Source organism: Salvelinus namaycush, chromosome 25 (genome assembly GCF_016432855.1).
Source record: "Salvelinus namaycush isolate Seneca chromosome 25, SaNama_1.0, whole genome shotgun sequence".
Lineage (NCBI taxonomy): Eukaryota > Metazoa > Chordata > Actinopteri > Salmoniformes > Salmonidae > Salvelinus > Salvelinus namaycush.
This window is the reverse complement of record NC_052331.1, coordinates 815,184-834,696: the sequence shown is the minus strand read 5'-3', so window position 1 is coordinate 834,696 and position 19,513 is coordinate 815,184. Positions and strand designations below refer to the sequence as shown.

At 44.4% G+C, this 19,513-nt stretch overlaps 1 protein-coding gene across 1 annotated transcript; it reads left to right on the top strand.

Moving 5' to 3' along the window:
- The first annotated feature begins 239 nt into the window (after nucleotides 1-239).
- On the top strand, nucleotides 240-19,261 carry phc3 (polyhomeotic homolog 3 (Drosophila)). The gene is given in 12 exon segments (XM_038964207.1): nucleotides 240-476; nucleotides 10,100-10,270; nucleotides 10,305-10,526; nucleotides 10,792-10,914; nucleotides 11,298-11,532; nucleotides 11,779-12,585; nucleotides 12,719-12,963; nucleotides 15,679-15,922; nucleotides 16,016-16,130; nucleotides 16,500-16,641; nucleotides 17,134-17,407; nucleotides 19,107-19,261. Coding segments are annotated over 12 exon segments (2,970 nt in total).
- The last annotated feature ends 252 nt before the right edge of the window (nucleotides 19,262-19,513 follow it).

The following is a 19,513-nucleotide window of genomic DNA, read 5'->3' as shown; positions in this document are numbered from 1 at the left end:
TATCAGCAACATTTTGTCCCAACAAATATTCTCTTAGGGATGTAGGTGGGATTTATTTTTTACTGAACAATTTAGGGCACCAGATATAAATGTTATTTTCCAAAAAATACATCCAGCATCCCATATGTCAAATCAAATATGTACAAATATGTTTAGGCTACAGACTGAGAGAGGTGTTTTCTGTGTGTCCTTTCCAGTTGGCCCAGTGATACAGACAGTAGCTTAGTTTAACCAGCAGCATGATGGACAGGCAGAGCCCTGAAAAGACAGAGGGAGGAGGAGAGAGTGAGACCAATGGGACTGCTGCTACTGTCACTGTCACCTCTAACACCAAAGCAGTTACAACAGTTGCCAACAACAACGTCGCCGCTTCAGTGGTCATCGCCATGACGACAACAGACAGCACCACGCCCACAAGCAGTCAGGCCCCACCCACTTCTCTTGGCACCGCCCCTACAGAGAGCCAGGCGGTTCAGGTGAGAGAGGGGACAGGGAGGGCGCCAGAGGGGACAGTGTCAATGTGTGTGTTGAACTTCAAATAATGACGTTTTTCAGTTTTAGCTAACATTTCATTACTTGCCACTCCTGTCATTTGTCAAAGAGATATGCAGCTGGATTTACTACAGTTGCTGATCGGTAGTTGAAAACAACACAAATATTTTCCATTACAACATTTATGTGCTTGCAAATTTGGTGCAATAAGAACGACAAACAACAACACCCTTCTGACCTGCTGCGATCATTCTCTCGTGAGAAGGCAGTGTCAATGAAGATCATGTTGTTCAAAGCGTCTAGAGGACTCCATAATGAGAGAGAGAAATAATGATATGGGAAATATTTGCCTACACGATTCAATCGAGCCAAGTTTGCTTCAGTTGCATCCCATTAATGAGAGGAAAGAAATGCAAACCTGCCACCTCTCGTCGTTCCTCGCACATATGCTGATCATCATGACTTGCTTAGGCCTACGTTTGTAAAATGTTGTAATGCTCATTTCAGTTCTATTATTTGTCCCTCCTCTCTTATTAAGAGATGGAGTCCAGACAGGCTACTTTAGGAAAAACAAACAAACCCTAAAAGGACCTACACAGCAAATTGACCAGTGTTGATTTTTTTGGTATAACATTTCTAGTGTTGATTCAGGAGTTAAATTCACGCTGTAAGAGTGAAATTAACACCCAGTGGTCTAAAATAACCCCCTAGTGTTGGTGTTAATAACCAGAGTTATTGTTTTACACTTTGGAGAGTAAAACAGCCCAACAAAACCACCTGACATTATCATATTTCCCAGAATGCACTACTGCAAGTAGATTTTGTAATGATTGTTTATAGTATCTGTGTTTTTGCATGTACATTGATTGATTAATCATATGCTACACTAAGACAAATAACATATATTTTTCTAAACTAATCAAATCAGTTAGTTAGAGTAACAGTTAGCACCTGTTACTGAAATGGTTTTTCCAGGTTAAATGGTTTAGGTAGTCTTGTTATCAACTTTCCTAACCCTGATGGTCATTCTGAATGCAGGCAGCGGGTGAATAAAAATTCGAACTTTTGGATATCCTAATGATGTCTCATATTGAAATTTCCTTGAAAAGAAAAGGCAAATTAGGCTTTACACCATCGTTTTTAAACAACACCCAAAAATGATTTACTGTATCACTACAGGTGTTAATTTCTTACACTGAGAAAAGTTTAACAGCGTCAGCACTAAGCAGAGTGAGTCCAGTTTACTCTAAATTAAGTGTTGTGTTTTACACTGTATGTCACAGATCCCTCAGGTACTGTTGCTCATTCTGTGGCATACATGGTTCCAATTCCTCACTGATTGTATTTGTAGAAATGCGCCCTTTGTTTCACCATTGGGGTGTCGATTATTGTTCCAATGTCCGTTGGTCGTGTGAGTACCTGTGCCTTGTTGTTTTGGCTTTCGTGCCGCTTGTATTGTGCATAGATGATTACGGGTCTCGTCCCGTGTTGGATCAGTGTGCGCTTGTGTTTTCGGGTCTCGTCCCGTGTATTTATTAGAGGTACTCCTCGCTCTTTTGTTTGGGTTTCAACCCTGTGTTTTGTATACGTGTTTGTTTAGTCGGTCTCCGTCCCCTTTGCCTTTACATGGCACGCTGTAATTTGGATAAAGAAAAATATATATATATATTACGCATTCCTGCGCCTGTCTCCCGATCCATTATACCAGCGTGACACTGTAGGTGTTGCGTATTACTCTACAGTAGAGATATGCAAACATCTCAATCAAGTTCATTTGATCACTTTAAGAGTTGAATGGGGAACACGGCAACAGAGTTAAATCTTCAACACTATCAAATAGTGTTATTTTAGTCGGCCTACACTGAAAATAGCGTACATTTTACACTTTATATTAAATGGGGAACACCACAACAGAGTTAAATCTTTAACACTTTCAAAGGTGTTATTTTTAAACCGGTACAGTGGGACTCAAATGTTTACTGAAAATTGTGAACATTTTACACTTTCCAAGTTAAATGTACACCATTGATTTTGCTGTGCATCAATCAAAGCCACCAGTGCACCTCAGACACACACTAACATTTCTACTTTCTTAAAAACGTATTCAAAACCAAGGCTCACCTTCAAATCTTGGCTATAGTCCATCGGAAAGTAGGCCTAGGCTACATTATAGCATAATGCTAAAATAATGTAGCCTATCAAATGAATTTACAAGGAATGCTTGAAGGGGGGCGAGAGAGAGAGCTATAGTATTACTAGACACTTTGGTTATGTCATTGTTATCCCAGATTCGACTTTATTACAGAGAAGAAAAGAAAAAATTGTTTTTCCAAACTGTCCCCTGTAATTCTTTTTTTAATTCAGTTGAGTCGATGACGGAAGCCTGGTGGATATTTAATCATGTCTAGACGATAAAAGGCTACAGTGATCACTCGTGTTTGGCTGCCAAATGTATACAGTAGGTGTCCCCATAGGTCTTATATATATATAAATTGAGGAAATGTAATTGATCATAATCATTATTTTAGCGATCCACGTTAGAGGCCCCTCCTAATGAAAAGGCCCCCCATCCTGCAGATGTGAGCTGCTGGGCTCCAACGCTGAACAGCGCGGTTGGTCACTAACGTCATGGATAAGAAAGTGAACTCGCCATTTCCAAAAAGGAGCTCAGTGGGAAATTGGGGATTCCCTGCTTTGTCAAATCAAATCAAATTGTATTTGTCACATGCCTTGAATACAACAGTGAAATGCTTACTTACAAGCCCTTAACCAGCAATGCCGTTTAAAAAAACAAACAGAAAAAAATAAGAATAAGAAATAAAAGTAACAAACAAGAGCAGCAGTAAAATAACAATAGCGAGGCTATATAGAGGGGGTACCGGTGCAGAGTCAATGTACGGGGGCACCGGTGAGTCGAAGAAATTGAGATAATTTGTATATGAAGGTAGGTTTATTAAAGTGACTATGCATAGATAATAACAGAGTGTAAAAGGGTAGCCATTTGATTAGACATTCAGGAGTCTTATGGCTTGGGGGTAGAAGCTGTTTAGAAGCCTCTTGGACCTAGACTTGGCGCTCCAGGAAATTTTTAGGGCCTTCTTCTGACACCGCCTGGTATAGAGGTCCTGGATGGCAGGAAGCTTGGCCCCAGTGATGTACTGAGCTGTTGTGATCTGTTGCCTACGTCAACAGCACTAGGGTTTCATTAAATAGGCCTAGAGACTATACTTTCTAATTGCACATTTAAAGAAACGGACACATTTGGCGATGTTCAAAATCAAATCAAATTGCATTTGTCACAAATGCTGAATACAATGACTTTTCTGTGAAATGCTTGCTTACGAGCCCTTCCCAACGATGCTGAGTAAAAAAAAAACACATGATAAATAGTAATGAAAGAGGAATAAAAAACAAGAATGAAGATGTATACAGGGAGTACCAGTACCAGATCAATGTGCAGGGGTACAAGGTATTTGTGGTAGATATGTACAGTTGATGTCGGAAGTTTACATACACTTAGGTAGGAGTGATTCAAACTCGTTTTTCAACCACTAAAAAAATGTTTTGTTTAACAAACAGTAGTTTTGGCAAGTCGGTTAGGACATCTACTGTGTGCATGACACAAGTCATTTTTCCAACAACTGTTTACAGACAGATTATTTCACTTATAATTCACTGTATCACAATTCCAGTGGGTCAAAAGTCTACGTACACAAAGTTGACTGTGCCTTTAAACAGCTTGGAAAATTCCAGAAAATGATGTCATGGCTTTAGAGGCTTCTGATAGGCTCATTGACATAATTTGAGTCAATTGGAGGTGTACCTGTGGATGTATTTCAAGGCCTACCTTCAAACTCAGTGCCTCTTTGCTTGACATTATGGGAAAATCAAAAGAAATCAGCCAAGACCTCAGAAAAAGAATGTAGACCTCCACAAGTCTGGTTTGTCCTTGGGAGAAATTTCCAAACGCCTGAAGGTATCACGTTCATCTGTACAAACAATAGTACACAAGTATAAACACCATGGGACCACACAGCCGTCATACCGCTCAGGAAGGAGATGCGTTCTGTCTCCTAGAGATGAACATACTTTGTTGCGAAAAGTGCAAATCAGAACCCAGAACACCAGCAAAGGACCTTGTGAAGATGCTGCAGGAAACAGGTACAAAAGTATCTATATCCACAGTTAAACGAGTCCTATATCAACATAACCTGAAAGGTTAACCTTCTTCCACTCAGCAAGGAAGAAGCCACACTTCTTGTTGTGGGTGTGCTTTGCTGCAGGAGGGACTGGTGCACTTCACAAAATAGGGGCAGGAAATGTATGTGGATATATTGAAGCAACATCTCAAGACATCAGTCAGGAAGTTAAAGCGTGGTCGCAAATGGGTCTTCCAAATGGACAATGACCCCAAGCATACTTCCAAAGTTGTGGCAAAATGGCTTAAGGACAACAAAGTCAAGGTATTGGAGTGAGAGAACTGAAAAAGCATATGCGAGCAAGGAGGCCTACAAACCTGACTCAGTTACACAGCTCTGTCAGGAGGAGTGGGACAAACTTATTGTGGGAAGCTTGTGGAAGGCTACCCAAAACGTTTGACCCAAGTTAAACAATTTAAAGGCAATGCTACCAAATCCTAATTGAGTGTATGTAAACTTCTGACCCACTGGGAATGTGATGAAAGAAATAAAAGCTGAAATAAATCATTCTCTCTACTATTATTCTGACATTTCACATTCTTAAAATAAAGTGGTGATCCTAACTGACCTAAGACAGAGAATTTTTACTAGGATTAAATGTCAGGAATTATGAAAAACTGAGTTTAAATGTATTTGGTTAAGGTGTATGATAACTTCCGACTTCAACTGTACATAACGTCAGAGTAAAGAGACTAGGCATCAGGATAGATAATAGTAAGAGTAAGAAGAAAGAACAGAGTAGCAGCAGCATATGATGTGTGAACGTGTGTGTGTATTTGTGTGTCCATGTATTTGTGTGTGTTGTGTCAGTATACGTGTGTGTGCATATGTACTGTATGTGTGTGGGTTTTGTGTGAGTGTCAGTGTAGTGTGTGTGAGAATGTATATAGTGTGTATACTGTATATAGTCTTGTGAGTGTTCATAGAGGGTCAATGCAGATAGTCCGAGTAACCATTTCATTAACTATTTATCAGTCTTATGGCTATTGAGCAGTCATGGCTTGGGGGTAGAAGCTGTCTTAGAGAGCCGATGCTCCGGTATCGTTTTCCAGGCGGGACCAAAGAAAACAGTTAATTTGACCTATTAGTCTAATTTGCATAAACATTGGATGATACCTGTGAAGGTTATCGAATCAGGATCCAATCCTCTGATCTCCTCAAGCTCATTAATGATATTTGGCAAATGACAGGAGTGGCAAGGAGTGGAATAAAATGTAAAATGAAGCCATATCTGTATGTAAAGCAAAGGCTAGTTTTCTAAGCATAATCCAGCTAGCACATACTGTAATGTTCTGAGAACCATATGTTTCTTAGAGCATGGTGAGAGTGGTTGTCCTATGGTTATTTTGCATACACCGTTCCCACAAAGGTCTGGGAATGGTGCAGGATACCCAGCTAGCACATAACGTTCTGAGAACCATATGTTTCTTAGGTGGGAATTTCAGTACTTCAGCATAACGTTTCCTTCAGGTTTCCTCATGGTTCTATTTAAAGTCATGTTCTCAGAACGTTCAGAGAATGTTAAGAAACAACGTTCTTCTGTGGGAATTTCAGTACTTCAGCATAATGCTTTCTAAAGGTTTCTTCATGGTTCTATTTCAAGTCATGTTCTCAAAACATTAAGAAAACGTTCCATTAAAACCACAAGAAAACATTAATGTTCAAAGAACGTTCTAATGTTTTAAAAGCATAAACACTGTTCTCAGTGTCAAACTCTCTCTATCCTCTCTCTTGTTAAATGTGTTCAGATGTGTTGGCCACGCCCACTCATTGGCCACACCTGATCTTAATGGGTGTTTGTTTCCTTTGAAATGGGGTCTGTTTGAATGGACTAACATTAACAGCTATGTAGGAGTAAAAAAAAAAAAGGCATGCTAGCTAGAGGTCTTCACAGGTCCAAAAGGTTGGACCAGTTCCAAACTGGACCCTGGGGCTTTTCCAATCCGGACTCGATAAGCTTAAATACATTTTTTAAATATAGAGACCCGTTCCGAATGGACCCAAGCACAACTAATCCCATTCCGTATAGACCTGGTTGAATCCAGACCGGTCAGATCCGAGTGAGGGAAGCAGCGAAAAGTCATTTTTTTTAAGCTACTTTATTAGCCGGAGCTGATAAAGCGTGAGAGGAGGGAGAGAGAGGTGCCGCTCAAGCAGGCGGGGGTGGGGCCATACTGTGAGCGAGTGACACAGGGACCAGGGAGGATTAGATATCTCCTAACTTAGCCTATTGCCGCTATGATGACTTATGATTGGCCAACAACAACAACAAGCTACACGAGCAACGCTCCACTCTCGTGAAAAGCACGAGCAGCAGCATAAATTATAACATTTCTCTCTCTATTGCTGCTGTCGCGTTCGGATCTGTACTGTTCCTACCGGAAAGGTCAGTTAAAATTACACATACCCGTGACAATCATATCAGATCTGACCCAGACGCATGACATTATTTCGAATTCTGGATCTGAACCTGCTCAGGTCTCGGGTATTCGGGTACAGGTGGATCCGTAAAGACCTCTAATGCTAGCTCCATCCTGGTGGCTCAGTGGACTAATTCCATAGATAGAGAACAGAAGGTAATAGGTTAGAATCTCACTGACGCCGTGCCACAATTAAAAAGAAATGTGTTTGCATGATTAATGCCTAAGCAAGTGAATTTCCATGTGTCCTATCTGTGCTTCAAAACTATTAACCCAAACTAAGCTAGCAGTGTTATTAGAAGTCTTATTGAAACATATTCTCAGAACGTTATTTAATTAGCTTCAAATAACATATAATTTCTATTCTCAGAACATGAATAAAACCTCCCAGGAGAACATTCTCAGAACCTCACCGCAACCTAAAAATGTATGTTCCCAGAACAGGCGAAAGCTTCAATTCCGTTCTCAGAAACGTTTTTTAAAAATTACGTTTTACCAGTCAGAAAACATATCAAATCAAATGTATTTATAAAGCCCTTCTTACATCAGCTGATATCTCAAAGTGCTGTACAGAAACCCAGCCTAAAACCCCAAACAGCAAGCAATGCAGCTGTAGAAGCACGGTGGCTAGGAAAAACCCCCTAGAAAGGCCAAAACCTAGGAAGAAACCTAGAGAGGAACTCTATGAGAGGTGGCCAGTCCTCTTCTGGCTGTGCCGAGTGGAGATTATAACAGAACATAGCCAAGATGTTCAAATGTTCATAAATGACCAGCATGGTCAAATAATAATAATCACAGTAGTTGTCGAGGGCGCAGCAAGTCAGCACCTCAGGAGTAAATGTCAGTTGGCTTTTCATAGCCGATCATTAAGAGTATCTCTACCGCTCCTGCGGTCTCTAGAGAGTTGAAAACAGCAGGTCTGGGACAGGTAGGACGTCCGGTGAACAGGTCAGAGTTCCATAGCCGCAGGCAGAACAGTTGAAACTGGAGCAGCAGCACGGCCAGATGGACTGGAGACAGCAAGGAGTCATCATGCCAGGTAGTCCTGAGGCATGGTCCTAGGGCTGAGGTCCTCCGAGAGAGAGAGAAAGAAAGAGAGAAAGAGAGAATTAGAGAGAGCATACTTAAATTCACACAGGACACCGGATAAGACAGGAGAAGTACTCCAGATATAACAAACTGACCCTAGCCCCCCGACACATAAACTACTGCAGCATAAATACTAGAGGCTGAGACAGGAGGGGTCAGGAGACACTGTGGCCCCATCCGATGATACCCCCGGACAGGGCCAAACAGGAAGGATATAACCCCACTCACTTTGCCAAAGCACAGCCCCCACACCACTAGAGGGATTATCTTCAACCACCAACTTACCATCCTGAGACAAGGCCGAGTATAGCCCACAAAGATCTCCGCCACGGCACAACCCAAGGGGGGGTGCCAACCCAGACAGGAAGATCACGTCAGTGACTCAACCCACTCAAGTGACGCACCCCTCCTAGGGACGGCATGAAAGAGCACCAGTAAGCCAGTGACTCAGCCCCTGTAATAGGTTTAGAGGCAGAGAATCCCAGTGGAGAGAGGGGAACCGGCCAGGCAGAGACAGCAAGGGCGGTTCGTTGCTCCAGAGCCTTTCTGTTCACCTTCACACTCCTGGGCCAGACTACACTCAATCATATGACCCACTGAAGAGATGAGTCTTCAGTAAAGACTTAAAAGTTGAGACCGAGTCTGCGTCTCTCACATGGGTAGGCAGACCATTCCATAAAAATGGAGCTCTATAGGAGAAAGCCCTGCCTCCAGCGTTTTGCTTAGAAATTCTAGGGACAATTAGGAGGCCTGCGTCTTGTGACCGTAGCGTACGTGTAGGTATATACGGCAGGACCAAATTAGAAAGATAGGTAGGAGCAAGCCCATGTAATGGTTTGTAGGTTAGCAGTAAAACCTTGAAATCAGCCCTTGCCTTAACAGGAAGCCAGTGTAGGGAGGCTAGCACTGGAGTAATATGATCAAATTTTTGGGTTCTAGTCAGGATTCTAGCAGCCGTATTTAGCTCTAACTGAAGTTTATTTAGTGCTTTATCCGGGGAGCCTGAAAGTAGTGTATTGCAGTAGTCTAACCTAGAAGTAACAAAAGCATTGATTAATTCTTCTGCATCATTTTTGGACAGAAAGTTTCTGATTTTTGCAATGTTACGTAGATGGAAAAAAGCTGTCCTTGAAACAGTCTTGATATGTTCGTCAAAAGAGAGATCAGGGTCCAGAGTAACGCCGAGGTCCTTCACAGTTTTATTTGAGACAACTTTACAACCATCAAGATTAATTATCAGATTCAACAGAAGATCTCTTTGTTTCTTGGGACCTAGAACAAGCATCTCTGTTTTGTCCGAGTTTAAGAGTAGAAAGTTTGCAGCCATCCACTTCCTTATGTCTGAAACACAGGCTTCCAGCTAGGGCAATTTTGGGGCTTCACCATGTTTCATTGAAATGTACAGCTGTGTGTCTTCCGCATAGCAGTTAAAGTTAACATTATGTTTTCGAATGACATCCCCAAGAGGTAAAATATATAGTGAAAACAATAGTGGTCCTAAAACGGAACCTTGAGGAACACCGAAATGTACAGTTGATTTGTCAGAGGACAAACCATTCACAGAGACAAACTAGATAAGATCTAAACCAGGCCAGAACTTGGAGACAGACAGAATTGCAGTGGTCTTACTAGGCATTGGTAGTCTTGGTAGTCTTGATACCAGAGTGCTTTTTGGGAAACCCAAAAAATAAGTTCCCACAACTTCCAAGGAACCAAATATGCTAGCTGGGAAGAGTGTTATCTTGACCAAACCTGGGTCTTTCAGCATTCCTGGTATCGAACCCTGATCATGCACGTGCTGAGATAAAGCTGAGCCATTAGTTCTGGGAGCGTAGTAGTTACCGAACCGTTCCCAGCTACACAATATGACTATTGTTTCTCTGCTGTCTCCCTCTCTAGGTGATCCAGCAGGCCATCCACAGCAGGCCCCAGACCATGGCAGCTCAGTACCTGCAGCAGATGTACGCGGCCCAGCAGCAACACATCATCCTGCAGACAGCTGCGCTGCAGCAGCAACAGCCTTACAGTAGCAGACAGTCCCCCTCCTTACCCTCTGCTGCCAACAGCACGGTGCCCCAGTCAACTGGTACCTCTGTAAGTTGAGCACTCTGGTATCAAGACTACCAAGACTACCAATGCCTAGTAAGACCACTGCAATTCTGTCTGTCTCCAGATCACCCTCCCAGCCTCTCCAGTAACAGGCCAGCTGATTGGTCATTCTCAGAGTTCCAGCTCCACCACAGGCACTATTACCCAGCAGGCCATGCTCCTGGGGAATTGCTCTGCTTCCTGTAACCAAGCCCAGATGTACCTTCGCACCCAGATGGTACCTACCTTCTCTCTCTTATTGTAACAGCTTTGTAGCGTATGATAAACTATCTACTTGCCCAAAGACCATGGGAAGTAAAAATAAGTAAGCATGCCAAGTTCTCTGTCTCCTTTTCCACTGATATTCTCCACTAACTTTTTTCTACTCTATTATCTTTTCTCTTTCCTCTTTGTCTTTTCCCTTGCTTCTTTGTCTTTTCTCTTGCTTCTCTGTCTTCTCTCTCTTCTGTCGCGTTCTCTTTTCTCTCTTCTGTCTCTGTAAGTTGATTCTGACCCCTGCGGCCACGGTGGCAGCAGTCCAGTCGGACCTGCCTTCTGTCTGCTGCAGCTCCTCTCAACTCTCCACTTCACAGGTCAGCAACCGACACCAGGGGCAAAGGTCAAAGGTGAAAGGTTGAGCATTGCCAGGTTTTACATACCTGGCAAGCTAACTAGGTTGTCATCGGAGGACAGCAAACTCCTGCTGACATGTTATTTATATCCCTGTAGGACAAATCATTTTTATACAAAAAATGTGAGCCTATGCACAAGTCGCTCTGGATAAAGGTGTCTGCTAAGTGGAGTGTATCTGACTTGACTTGGTAGGTCATTGCTCGACATGATCAAGTTGCAATTACCTAAATATATATCAGGTACAGACAGTAGTGCCCCAGTATGGAACCCAGTGGGACACAACATGATATCCACATTATATTTTTTGATATCAAGCACTTTCTAAGAGACATTGGATGTTAGATTTACGTCTATAATAATACCTCTCCTCTCTCAGGTACACAGCCTCGCTGTGCAGGCCCATCTCCCAGGGGCTTTGGCCCCTGCCCAGAGTGTCCTGTTGAAGCCATTCTCCACCCAGCCCCAGACGCTGGTCTCCTCTCTGCCCAAGATGTCCATCTGTCCCCTGAGGTCCAGTCAGCAGTCTGACCCCTCCACAGAAGCCTCTGGAGCTAAGCCTCGGCTGGCTGACATCACCAGGCTAACATCAGCAAACCAGCTTATCGCGCCTGGTAAGTCAGTCACCATGGCATGGTCTCATCTTTTGTGCTCTGTTGGTTCATATCAGTGTTCTTAAATAACACTGATCCTGAGGTAGGCTTTTGTTCCAGCCCAGAGGAGGTTTACAACACATATCAATGTCTCAATCACTTAAGTCTGTTAACATGGTTTTATTTCAACTCCAGTGTCGTACATTTTGTTCCAACCTAGTGCAGGTTTAGACCACCTTCAGGTGTAATAATGTGGTTCTATTTCAGCGTCGTACACTCCTGTCCAGTCCCATGCTGTGGTCAGGCACCAGCTGCACTGTCCTCCGAGCCATAAGGGGGCACCCCACCAGCTCATCATCCAGCAGACCACAGCAGGATCCCACCGGCAGCTGCACCCTATCGCACTGCGCCTCGCACCCCAAGACACTTCCCCCTCTCTCTTCCCTCTTACCCTCCAGCCCCTGGCCACTCCCACCCACACCACCACCACTGTCCAATCCCAGCCTGGGGATGGCCTTCCAGTCCTCTCCTCTTCCTGTGAGCTGCCCACCCCACCCCCTCCCCAGCAGACAGTGGTAGTATCCTCATCATTAGCCCCTCCACCTCTTCTGTGTCCCAGCCTGCTCCAGCCCCAGCTCCACCGCCAGCCCAAGCCCCCTACCCTGCGTCTTGGCCCCATCTCCCAGGCCTCTCTCCCCAGGCTGCTCCAGTCTCCACCGGCCTCCCTCCAGAGGTTGTCCCTGCGCTCAGTCCAGGCCCTGGCAGTGCAGTCCACTGGGGTTCAGGTGTCGGAGGAGATGCCTGTGGCAGAGGCTCCGGTCCAGATGCCTTTTCAGAACCATCACCCCCCCCAAACGTTCCAGAATCTATCCCAGACGTTCCATAATTTCTCCCCACCCCAGACTGTAGCTGTGGACCTGAAGATGCTTCCAGCCACCGTACGCACCCAGACCCCAGAGAGTAGAGAGGAGATGAGAGAGGAGAGGACGACCCCTCCACCCACACTCTCTCCAGCGGCTGGTTCAGACAGACTCTGTAAAGACATACAGCTCGCCTATACAGAGAACTGCACAGGTACACGGCACAATAGCATTTAGTGTTTTTCATTACTTAACTTTACCTTTTACACTATTTACTATTTTTATACTAAATCTAACCCTGACATACAGTAACTGCCTCTCTCTCTTTGCTTGGCTCCATCCTCCAGGCAGGTTGGATTTCCCCTGCGTCCCTCCGTCCAGCTGCTCCGTTACCCACTCGTCTCAAGACCCCTCCTCTTACACCAGCTGCTCCCCTCCTCCACTCCTGCCCTCGGCCGCGGTAAGAAGCCCCGGCCAATCCCCCTCAGCCTCAGCCACCCTACCAGGGAGCCCTGAGAGAGCTAGACCTCTCATCCTCACACACATCATAGAGGGGTTCGTCGTCAGAGAGGCCCTGCAGCCGTTCCCTCCGGTATGTTCACTGGTGGGTGTGTTAACCAAGCTCCACAGTGTACACAGGCACTGGTCTCGTTAATTGTCACCAAAGGCACTGAGGCCAGTGTCAGCTCTAGCCTTTTGGGGGACCTAAGCGAGATTTGGATGGGGGGGCCCCCCAACAAGCAGGCAAAAACTTGACAGTGGAGAGAAAAATGTACGTTTTAAAGTTCGACTGAGTACCTTATGTCACTTATGCCTGGAGTCAGCCCTGCGACTGAGCCCAGCTAGCACATAATGTTCTGAGAACCATTTGTTTCTTAGAGCTTGGTGAGAGCGTGGTTGTCCTTTGGTTATTTTGCATGTTCTCAAATTGTTCTGAGAACGTTAAGAACATTTTCCATAAAAACCACAAGAAAACTTGAGTAACGTTCTAAGAATGTTATTTAAAAACTTTAGGTCTAGGCGTCCCGCTAGCGGAGGGCGCGGAATTTAAATAAATAAATATTCATACAAATTATGGATATTAAACATTTAGGTACATACAAGTGTCTTATATCGGTTGAAAGCTCAAATTTTTGTTAATCTAACTGCACTGCCCGATTTACAGTAGCCATTAGAGCGAAAGCATGCCATGTGATTGTTTGAGGACGGCGTACCACATCAAAATATTTTTCCGCTGGCACAGGTTTCATAAATTCACAAATAGCGATTAAAAATCTTCCTCTGATTAGTCATCCAAAGGGTCCCAGCTATAACATGTAGTGTCGTTTTGTTAGATAAAATCCTTCTTTATAACCCAAAAAGTCAGTTTAGTTGGCGCCATCGATTTGAGTAATCCACTCGTTCAACATGCAAAGAAAGGAATCCAAAAATCTACCCCTAAACTTTGTTTCAACAAGTCAAAATGTTTCTATTTACTCCTCAGGTAGCCTAAAATGTAATCAAACTATATTATTTCTTACGGAAAGAAGTATGTTCAATAGGTAACCGATTTTAGCAGGTGCGTTCTGTCTTCATCGCGCGTTCATACATTAATTTCCAAGACTGTGTCCCTGTACTAAAACTCATATTTATTATTCGTTTTGGAAGTTACAAGCCTGAAACCTTGAACATAGACTGCTGACACCCTGTGGAAGCCATAGAAATTGCATCCAAATTGCTAGAATTCAATATGCCCCTATACTTTCCATTGTAAGAGCATGGGCTCTCAAAAAAAAAAAATCTGGTTGGTTTTTCTTTGGATTTTCTCCTACGGTATCTATTGTTATATTCTCCTACATTATTGTAGCATTTCTACAAACTTGAAAGTGTTTTCTTTCCAATGGTACCAATTATATGCATGTCCTGGCTTCAGGGCCTGAGCAACAGTCAGTTTACTTTGGGCACGTCATTCAAGCGGAAATTGAGGAAAAAAAGGGGCCTAGCCCTAAGAAGTTTTAAAAACATATACATTCCGTTCTTAGTATCAGCAAAACTCTCTCTATCCTCTATCTTATTATTTGTGTTCAGGTGTGTTGGCCGTGCCAACTAACACCTGATCTTAATGAGTCTTTGTTTCCTTTGAAATGTTGTCTGTTTGAATAGACTAAAATGAACAGCTTTGTAAGTGTAAAAAAAACATGTCAGGCTAGCTAGAGGTATTCCAAAAAGATGGACCAGTTCCGAAATGGACCTGGGGCTTTCCCACCCGGACCCGATATGCATTAATTTATACAAAAAATATAAAGAGACCCGTTCCGAATGGTCCCAAGGACAACTAATCCCGTTTCATACAGACCTGGTTGGATCAAGACCCGGTCCGATCCGAGTGAGGGAAGCAGCAGAAAAGCCATTATTTAAGCTATTTTATTAAACTGAGCTGATAAAGTGCGAGAGGAAGGAAAGAGAGTTGCAGCTCTAGCAGGCTAAATCCATGGATAGAGAACAAAATGTTATTATTTTTTTGAAATTTTATTGAACCTTTATTTAACTAGGCAAGTCAGTTAAGAACAAATTCTTATTTACAATGACGGCCTACCCCAGACGATGCTGGGCTAATTGTGCGCCGCCCTATGGGACTCCCAATCAAAGTCGGTTGTGATACAGCCTCGAATCAAACCACGGTCTGTAGTGCCTTAGACTGCGCCACTCGAGAGCCCCTAAAATAGAAATGTGATTAATGCCTAAGGAAATTAATTTCCATGTGTCCTACCTGTGCTTGGAGTTCAAAAAAGTTTAACCAAAATAAGCTAGCAGTGTTATAAAAAGTCTTGTTGAAACATTCAGTAAAAGTTAAGGAAGTTATTCAAAAATCAAATAATGTATAATTTCCGTTCACAGAACGTTAATAAAATAAATAAATAAAACCTCCAGGGTAACGTTCAGGGAACCATAGTAAATCATTCTCAGAACCTCTGCAACCAACAAGTTTACATTTCCAGTGTCAGAACGTTTAAAAAATGTTCAGTTTTACAGGTCAAGAAATGTATGGCTTCATTCCCGGAAACAATGAGAAACCAAAAACATACGTTCCCACATCTTCCAAGAAACCAAATGTGCTAGCTGGGAGAGTAGCTTAGTCCCAGTCACACCTCCCTCACTGTGAGAGCACTGCATCAAGAACCAACAACCTCGCAGATACAAAATGTCCTCTTGAACAAGCAGTCTCCCACTGGTAGTTGATTAGTTACCATTATGTTCAGCCCTCTATAGTGGTAAATGTTGTGTACTGTATGTGATCCAGTGATACAGTGGTGTGTTCCTGCTTCAGATGGGCCGTTCCTCTTTGGGGGCGGACCAGCAGGCCACGCTTCCTGAAGCCCGGGAGGTGAGAACCAATGGGGATCCAACACCTGAGATGAGAACCAATAAGGATTCAGCTCCAGAATTGAGAACCAATGGGGATCGAGTGTCTGAGATGAGAACCAATGGGGATCGAGTGCCAGAGGAGAGCCTGATGGATGCTGAGCAGCCAGACAATGACTCAGACATGGATGATACCCCCACCCAGGACGGTCAGTTCCGGTGTGTCTGTGTGTGTCTGTCCATCTGTCTGTGTGTCTGTCTAACAGCTTGTATCTCCTGCTGCATCTCCTGCTGTACTATAGAACCTGCTGCTGAGAGCCTGGTAGACGTGCTGCAGTGTGAGTTCTGTGGGAAGAGAGGCTACGTTCACACCTTCCTCCGATCCAAACGATTCTGCTCCATGACCTGTGTCAAGAGGTGAGTCCTGTAGGGTTGCAACATTTCTGGGGTTTCCAGATATCGCAGTTGGAAGATTCCTGTAGTTCCTGGTTATTCACTCCTGATTCCAGGAACCTGTATTCCTTGAAAAATCTGAATTTTGGAACATTATTCCCGAGGCAGATTAAGCTCCTCAAGCCGACTTGTGGACTTGTTGTCAAAAGCCATATGTAAATGTTCTCTTCCAGGATCCAGGGGAATCTAGACACCCCAACTGGAATGTTTTGAACATTATGGTGTTCTGTGGAATATCTCCCCTGAATGGCTAAACTCCAGAAACTTTTTATCTACAGATCTCATCTCTCTCTCTCTCGCTCTCTCTTTCTGTCCCCTCCCCCCTCCGGTCAGGTTCAATGTGAGCTGTACAAAGCGTCTGAGCGTGTTGAAGGTGGACAAGGCCAGTCGTTGGGGCCACAGGCCGATGGGCCGTAGAGGACGTCCCTCGGGGAGGGTCAACGGGGGCACCAGAGAACACTTCCTCCTCAGACAGGTCAGATGTCATAGCCTGGTCCCAGATTTAGCATATCTAGCAAACTATCCTATGGTCAATGCCAATCACGACAAGACAGTTTGCAAAACAACACAAACCAGGCAACAGTAAACGTGTCGTCCTCCACGAATGATGAAGCGCCCCGCCTTGACATTTCTGTTATTAACTATAGCTCCCGTCTTGGGACAATCAATTTTGCCACTGCCGGATCTCTATGGCACGACGCATCATTCACCCCATTTGTCAAAATCGCGCCAGTGCTGTCTGAGATATCGCGTGTGACTAACGCACAAATGAATGAGACAGTTCCCCAATTTCATCATGGGGGACAACAAATCTGAAACCAGGCTAGGTCAATCAGACAGACAGAATTGATATGAACAACTTTGCAATTCTCTGGTCTACTTACAGTATGAAACCCCAAACTGTTATCATTCAGAATATTCCATAGGTAAATGTCTGATTGTAGTCATGCTGGTTTTTCCACTGCAGGTGCAGGGGCCGTACGGCTCTGAGGAGACCCAGAGAACATTGAGGGGAGAAGGGGAAGAGGAGGCTGAGGATGAGCCCCCTGTCCCTATGATCACCAGGCTGCGCCGGCAGGAAGAGAGGGAGAGGGTACAGGAGAGAGAGAGGGAGCAGGGAAGACAGAGGAAAGACACATTCATATCCTCTGGTGAACAGACCACAGGAGGACGAGAATGTAGTGACAATCCAACACAGTGGAGCGTGGGTCAAGTCTGCTCCTACATTAACTCTCTACCAGGTATCATGAATTTGTCCTACCATGGGACTTAAAGCTGCTGTAACCAATACTGTAATGGATGTAAACTCAGCAAAAAAAGAAGCGTCCTCTCACTGTCAACTGTGTTTATTTTCAGCAAACTTAACATGTGTAAATATTTGTATGAACATAAGATTCAACAACTGAGACATAAACTGAACAAGTTCCACAGACATGACGAACAGAAATGGAATAATGTGTCCCTGAACAAAGGGGGGGTCAAAATCAAAAGTAACAGTCAGTATCTGGTGTGGCCACCAGCTGCATTAAGTACTGCAGTGCATCTCCTCCTCGTGGACTGCACCAGATTGCCAGTTCTTGCTGTGAGATGTTACCCCACTCTTCCACCAAGGCACCTGCAAGTTCCCGGACATTTCAGGGGGGAATGGCCCTCGCCCTCACCCTCCGATCCAAAAGGTCCCAGAGGTGCTCAATGGGATTGAGATCCGGGCTCTTCGCTGGCCATGGCAGAACACTGACATTCCTGCCTTGCAGGAAATCACGCACAGAACGAGCAGTATGGCTGGTGAAATTGTCATGCTGGAGGGTCATGTTAGGATGAGCCTGCAGGAAGGGTACCACATGAGGGAGGAGGATGTCTTCCCTGTAACGCACAGCGTTGAGATTGCCTGCAATGACAACAAGCTCAGTCCGATGATGCTGTGACACACCACCCCAGACCCTCCACCTCCAAATCGATCTCGCTCCAGAGTACAGGCCTCTGTGTAACGCTCATTCCTTTGACTATAAACGCAAATCTGACCATCACCCCGTTGAGACAAAACCGCAACTCCTCAGTGAAGAGCACTTTTTGCCAGTCCTGTTTGATCCAGCGACGGTGGGTTTGTGCCCATAGGCGACGTTGTTGCCTGTGATGTCTGGTGAGGACCTGCCTTACAACAGGCCTACAAGCCCTCAGTCCAGCCTCTCTCAGCCTATTGCGGACAGTCTGAGCACTGATGGAGGGATTGTGCGTTCCTGGTGTAACTTGGGCAGTTGTTGTTGCCATCCTGTACCTGTCCCGCAGGTGTGATGTTCGGATGTACCGATCCTGTGCAGGTGTTGTTACACGTGGTCTGCCACTGCGAGGACGATCAGCTGTCCGTCCTGTCTCCCTGTAGCGCTGTCTTAGGCGTCTCACAGTACAGACATTGAAATGTATTGCCCTGGCCACATCTGCAGTCCTCATGTCTCCTTGCAGCATGCCTAAGGCACGTTCACGCAGATGAGCAGGGACCCTGGGCATCTTTCTTTTGGTGTTTTTCAGAGTCAGTAGAAAGGCCTCTTTAGTGTCCTAAGTTTTCATAACTGTGACCTTAATTGCCTACCGTCTGTAAGCTGTTAGTGTCTTAACGACCGTTCCACAGGTGCATGTTAATTAATTGTTTACGGTTCATTGAACAAGCATGGGAAACAGTGCTTAAACACTTTACAAGGACGATCTGTGAAGTTATTTGGATTTTTACGAATTATCTTTGAAAGACAGGGTCCTGAAAAAGGGCCGTTCCTTTTTTTGTTGAGTTTATATACAGTATATCTTATACAATATCACTGGGGCCAGTAGTTTTTCCTGCTCAGGTCACATCTCCTGGCCCTAAACTCCTCTCTTTCCACCTTCCTGTTCCTCTCCCCACACTCTCTTCATTCTCCCACCTCTCTCTCCACCCTCTTCCTCCTCTAGGTGGGCGGGACATATCAGAGGAGTTCCGTTCCCACGAGATTGACGGCCAAGCCCTCCTATTGCTGACAGAGGACCACCTGATGACAGCGATGAACATCAAACTAGGACCCGCCCTCAAACTCTGTGCCCACATCAACTCTCTGAAGGGACCATGACAGGGCACATCTGGTCAAAAGTAGGGTACTATATAGGAGATAGAGTGCCATTTGGGAGTCGAACGAGAGGAGCACCTTTTCAGACTTAGAGGATATGAGATTCTAGGAAATGACACACAAACAAATATACTTGCTCTCTACCTTTTAACTCTGTGAGAAGCAGCGAGTTGTAAACTGTTCATCTGTGTGTCAGTCATCATTCAACACATTAACAACCATCTATCATTGTAGTGATTGTAGCAATAAGGCTCA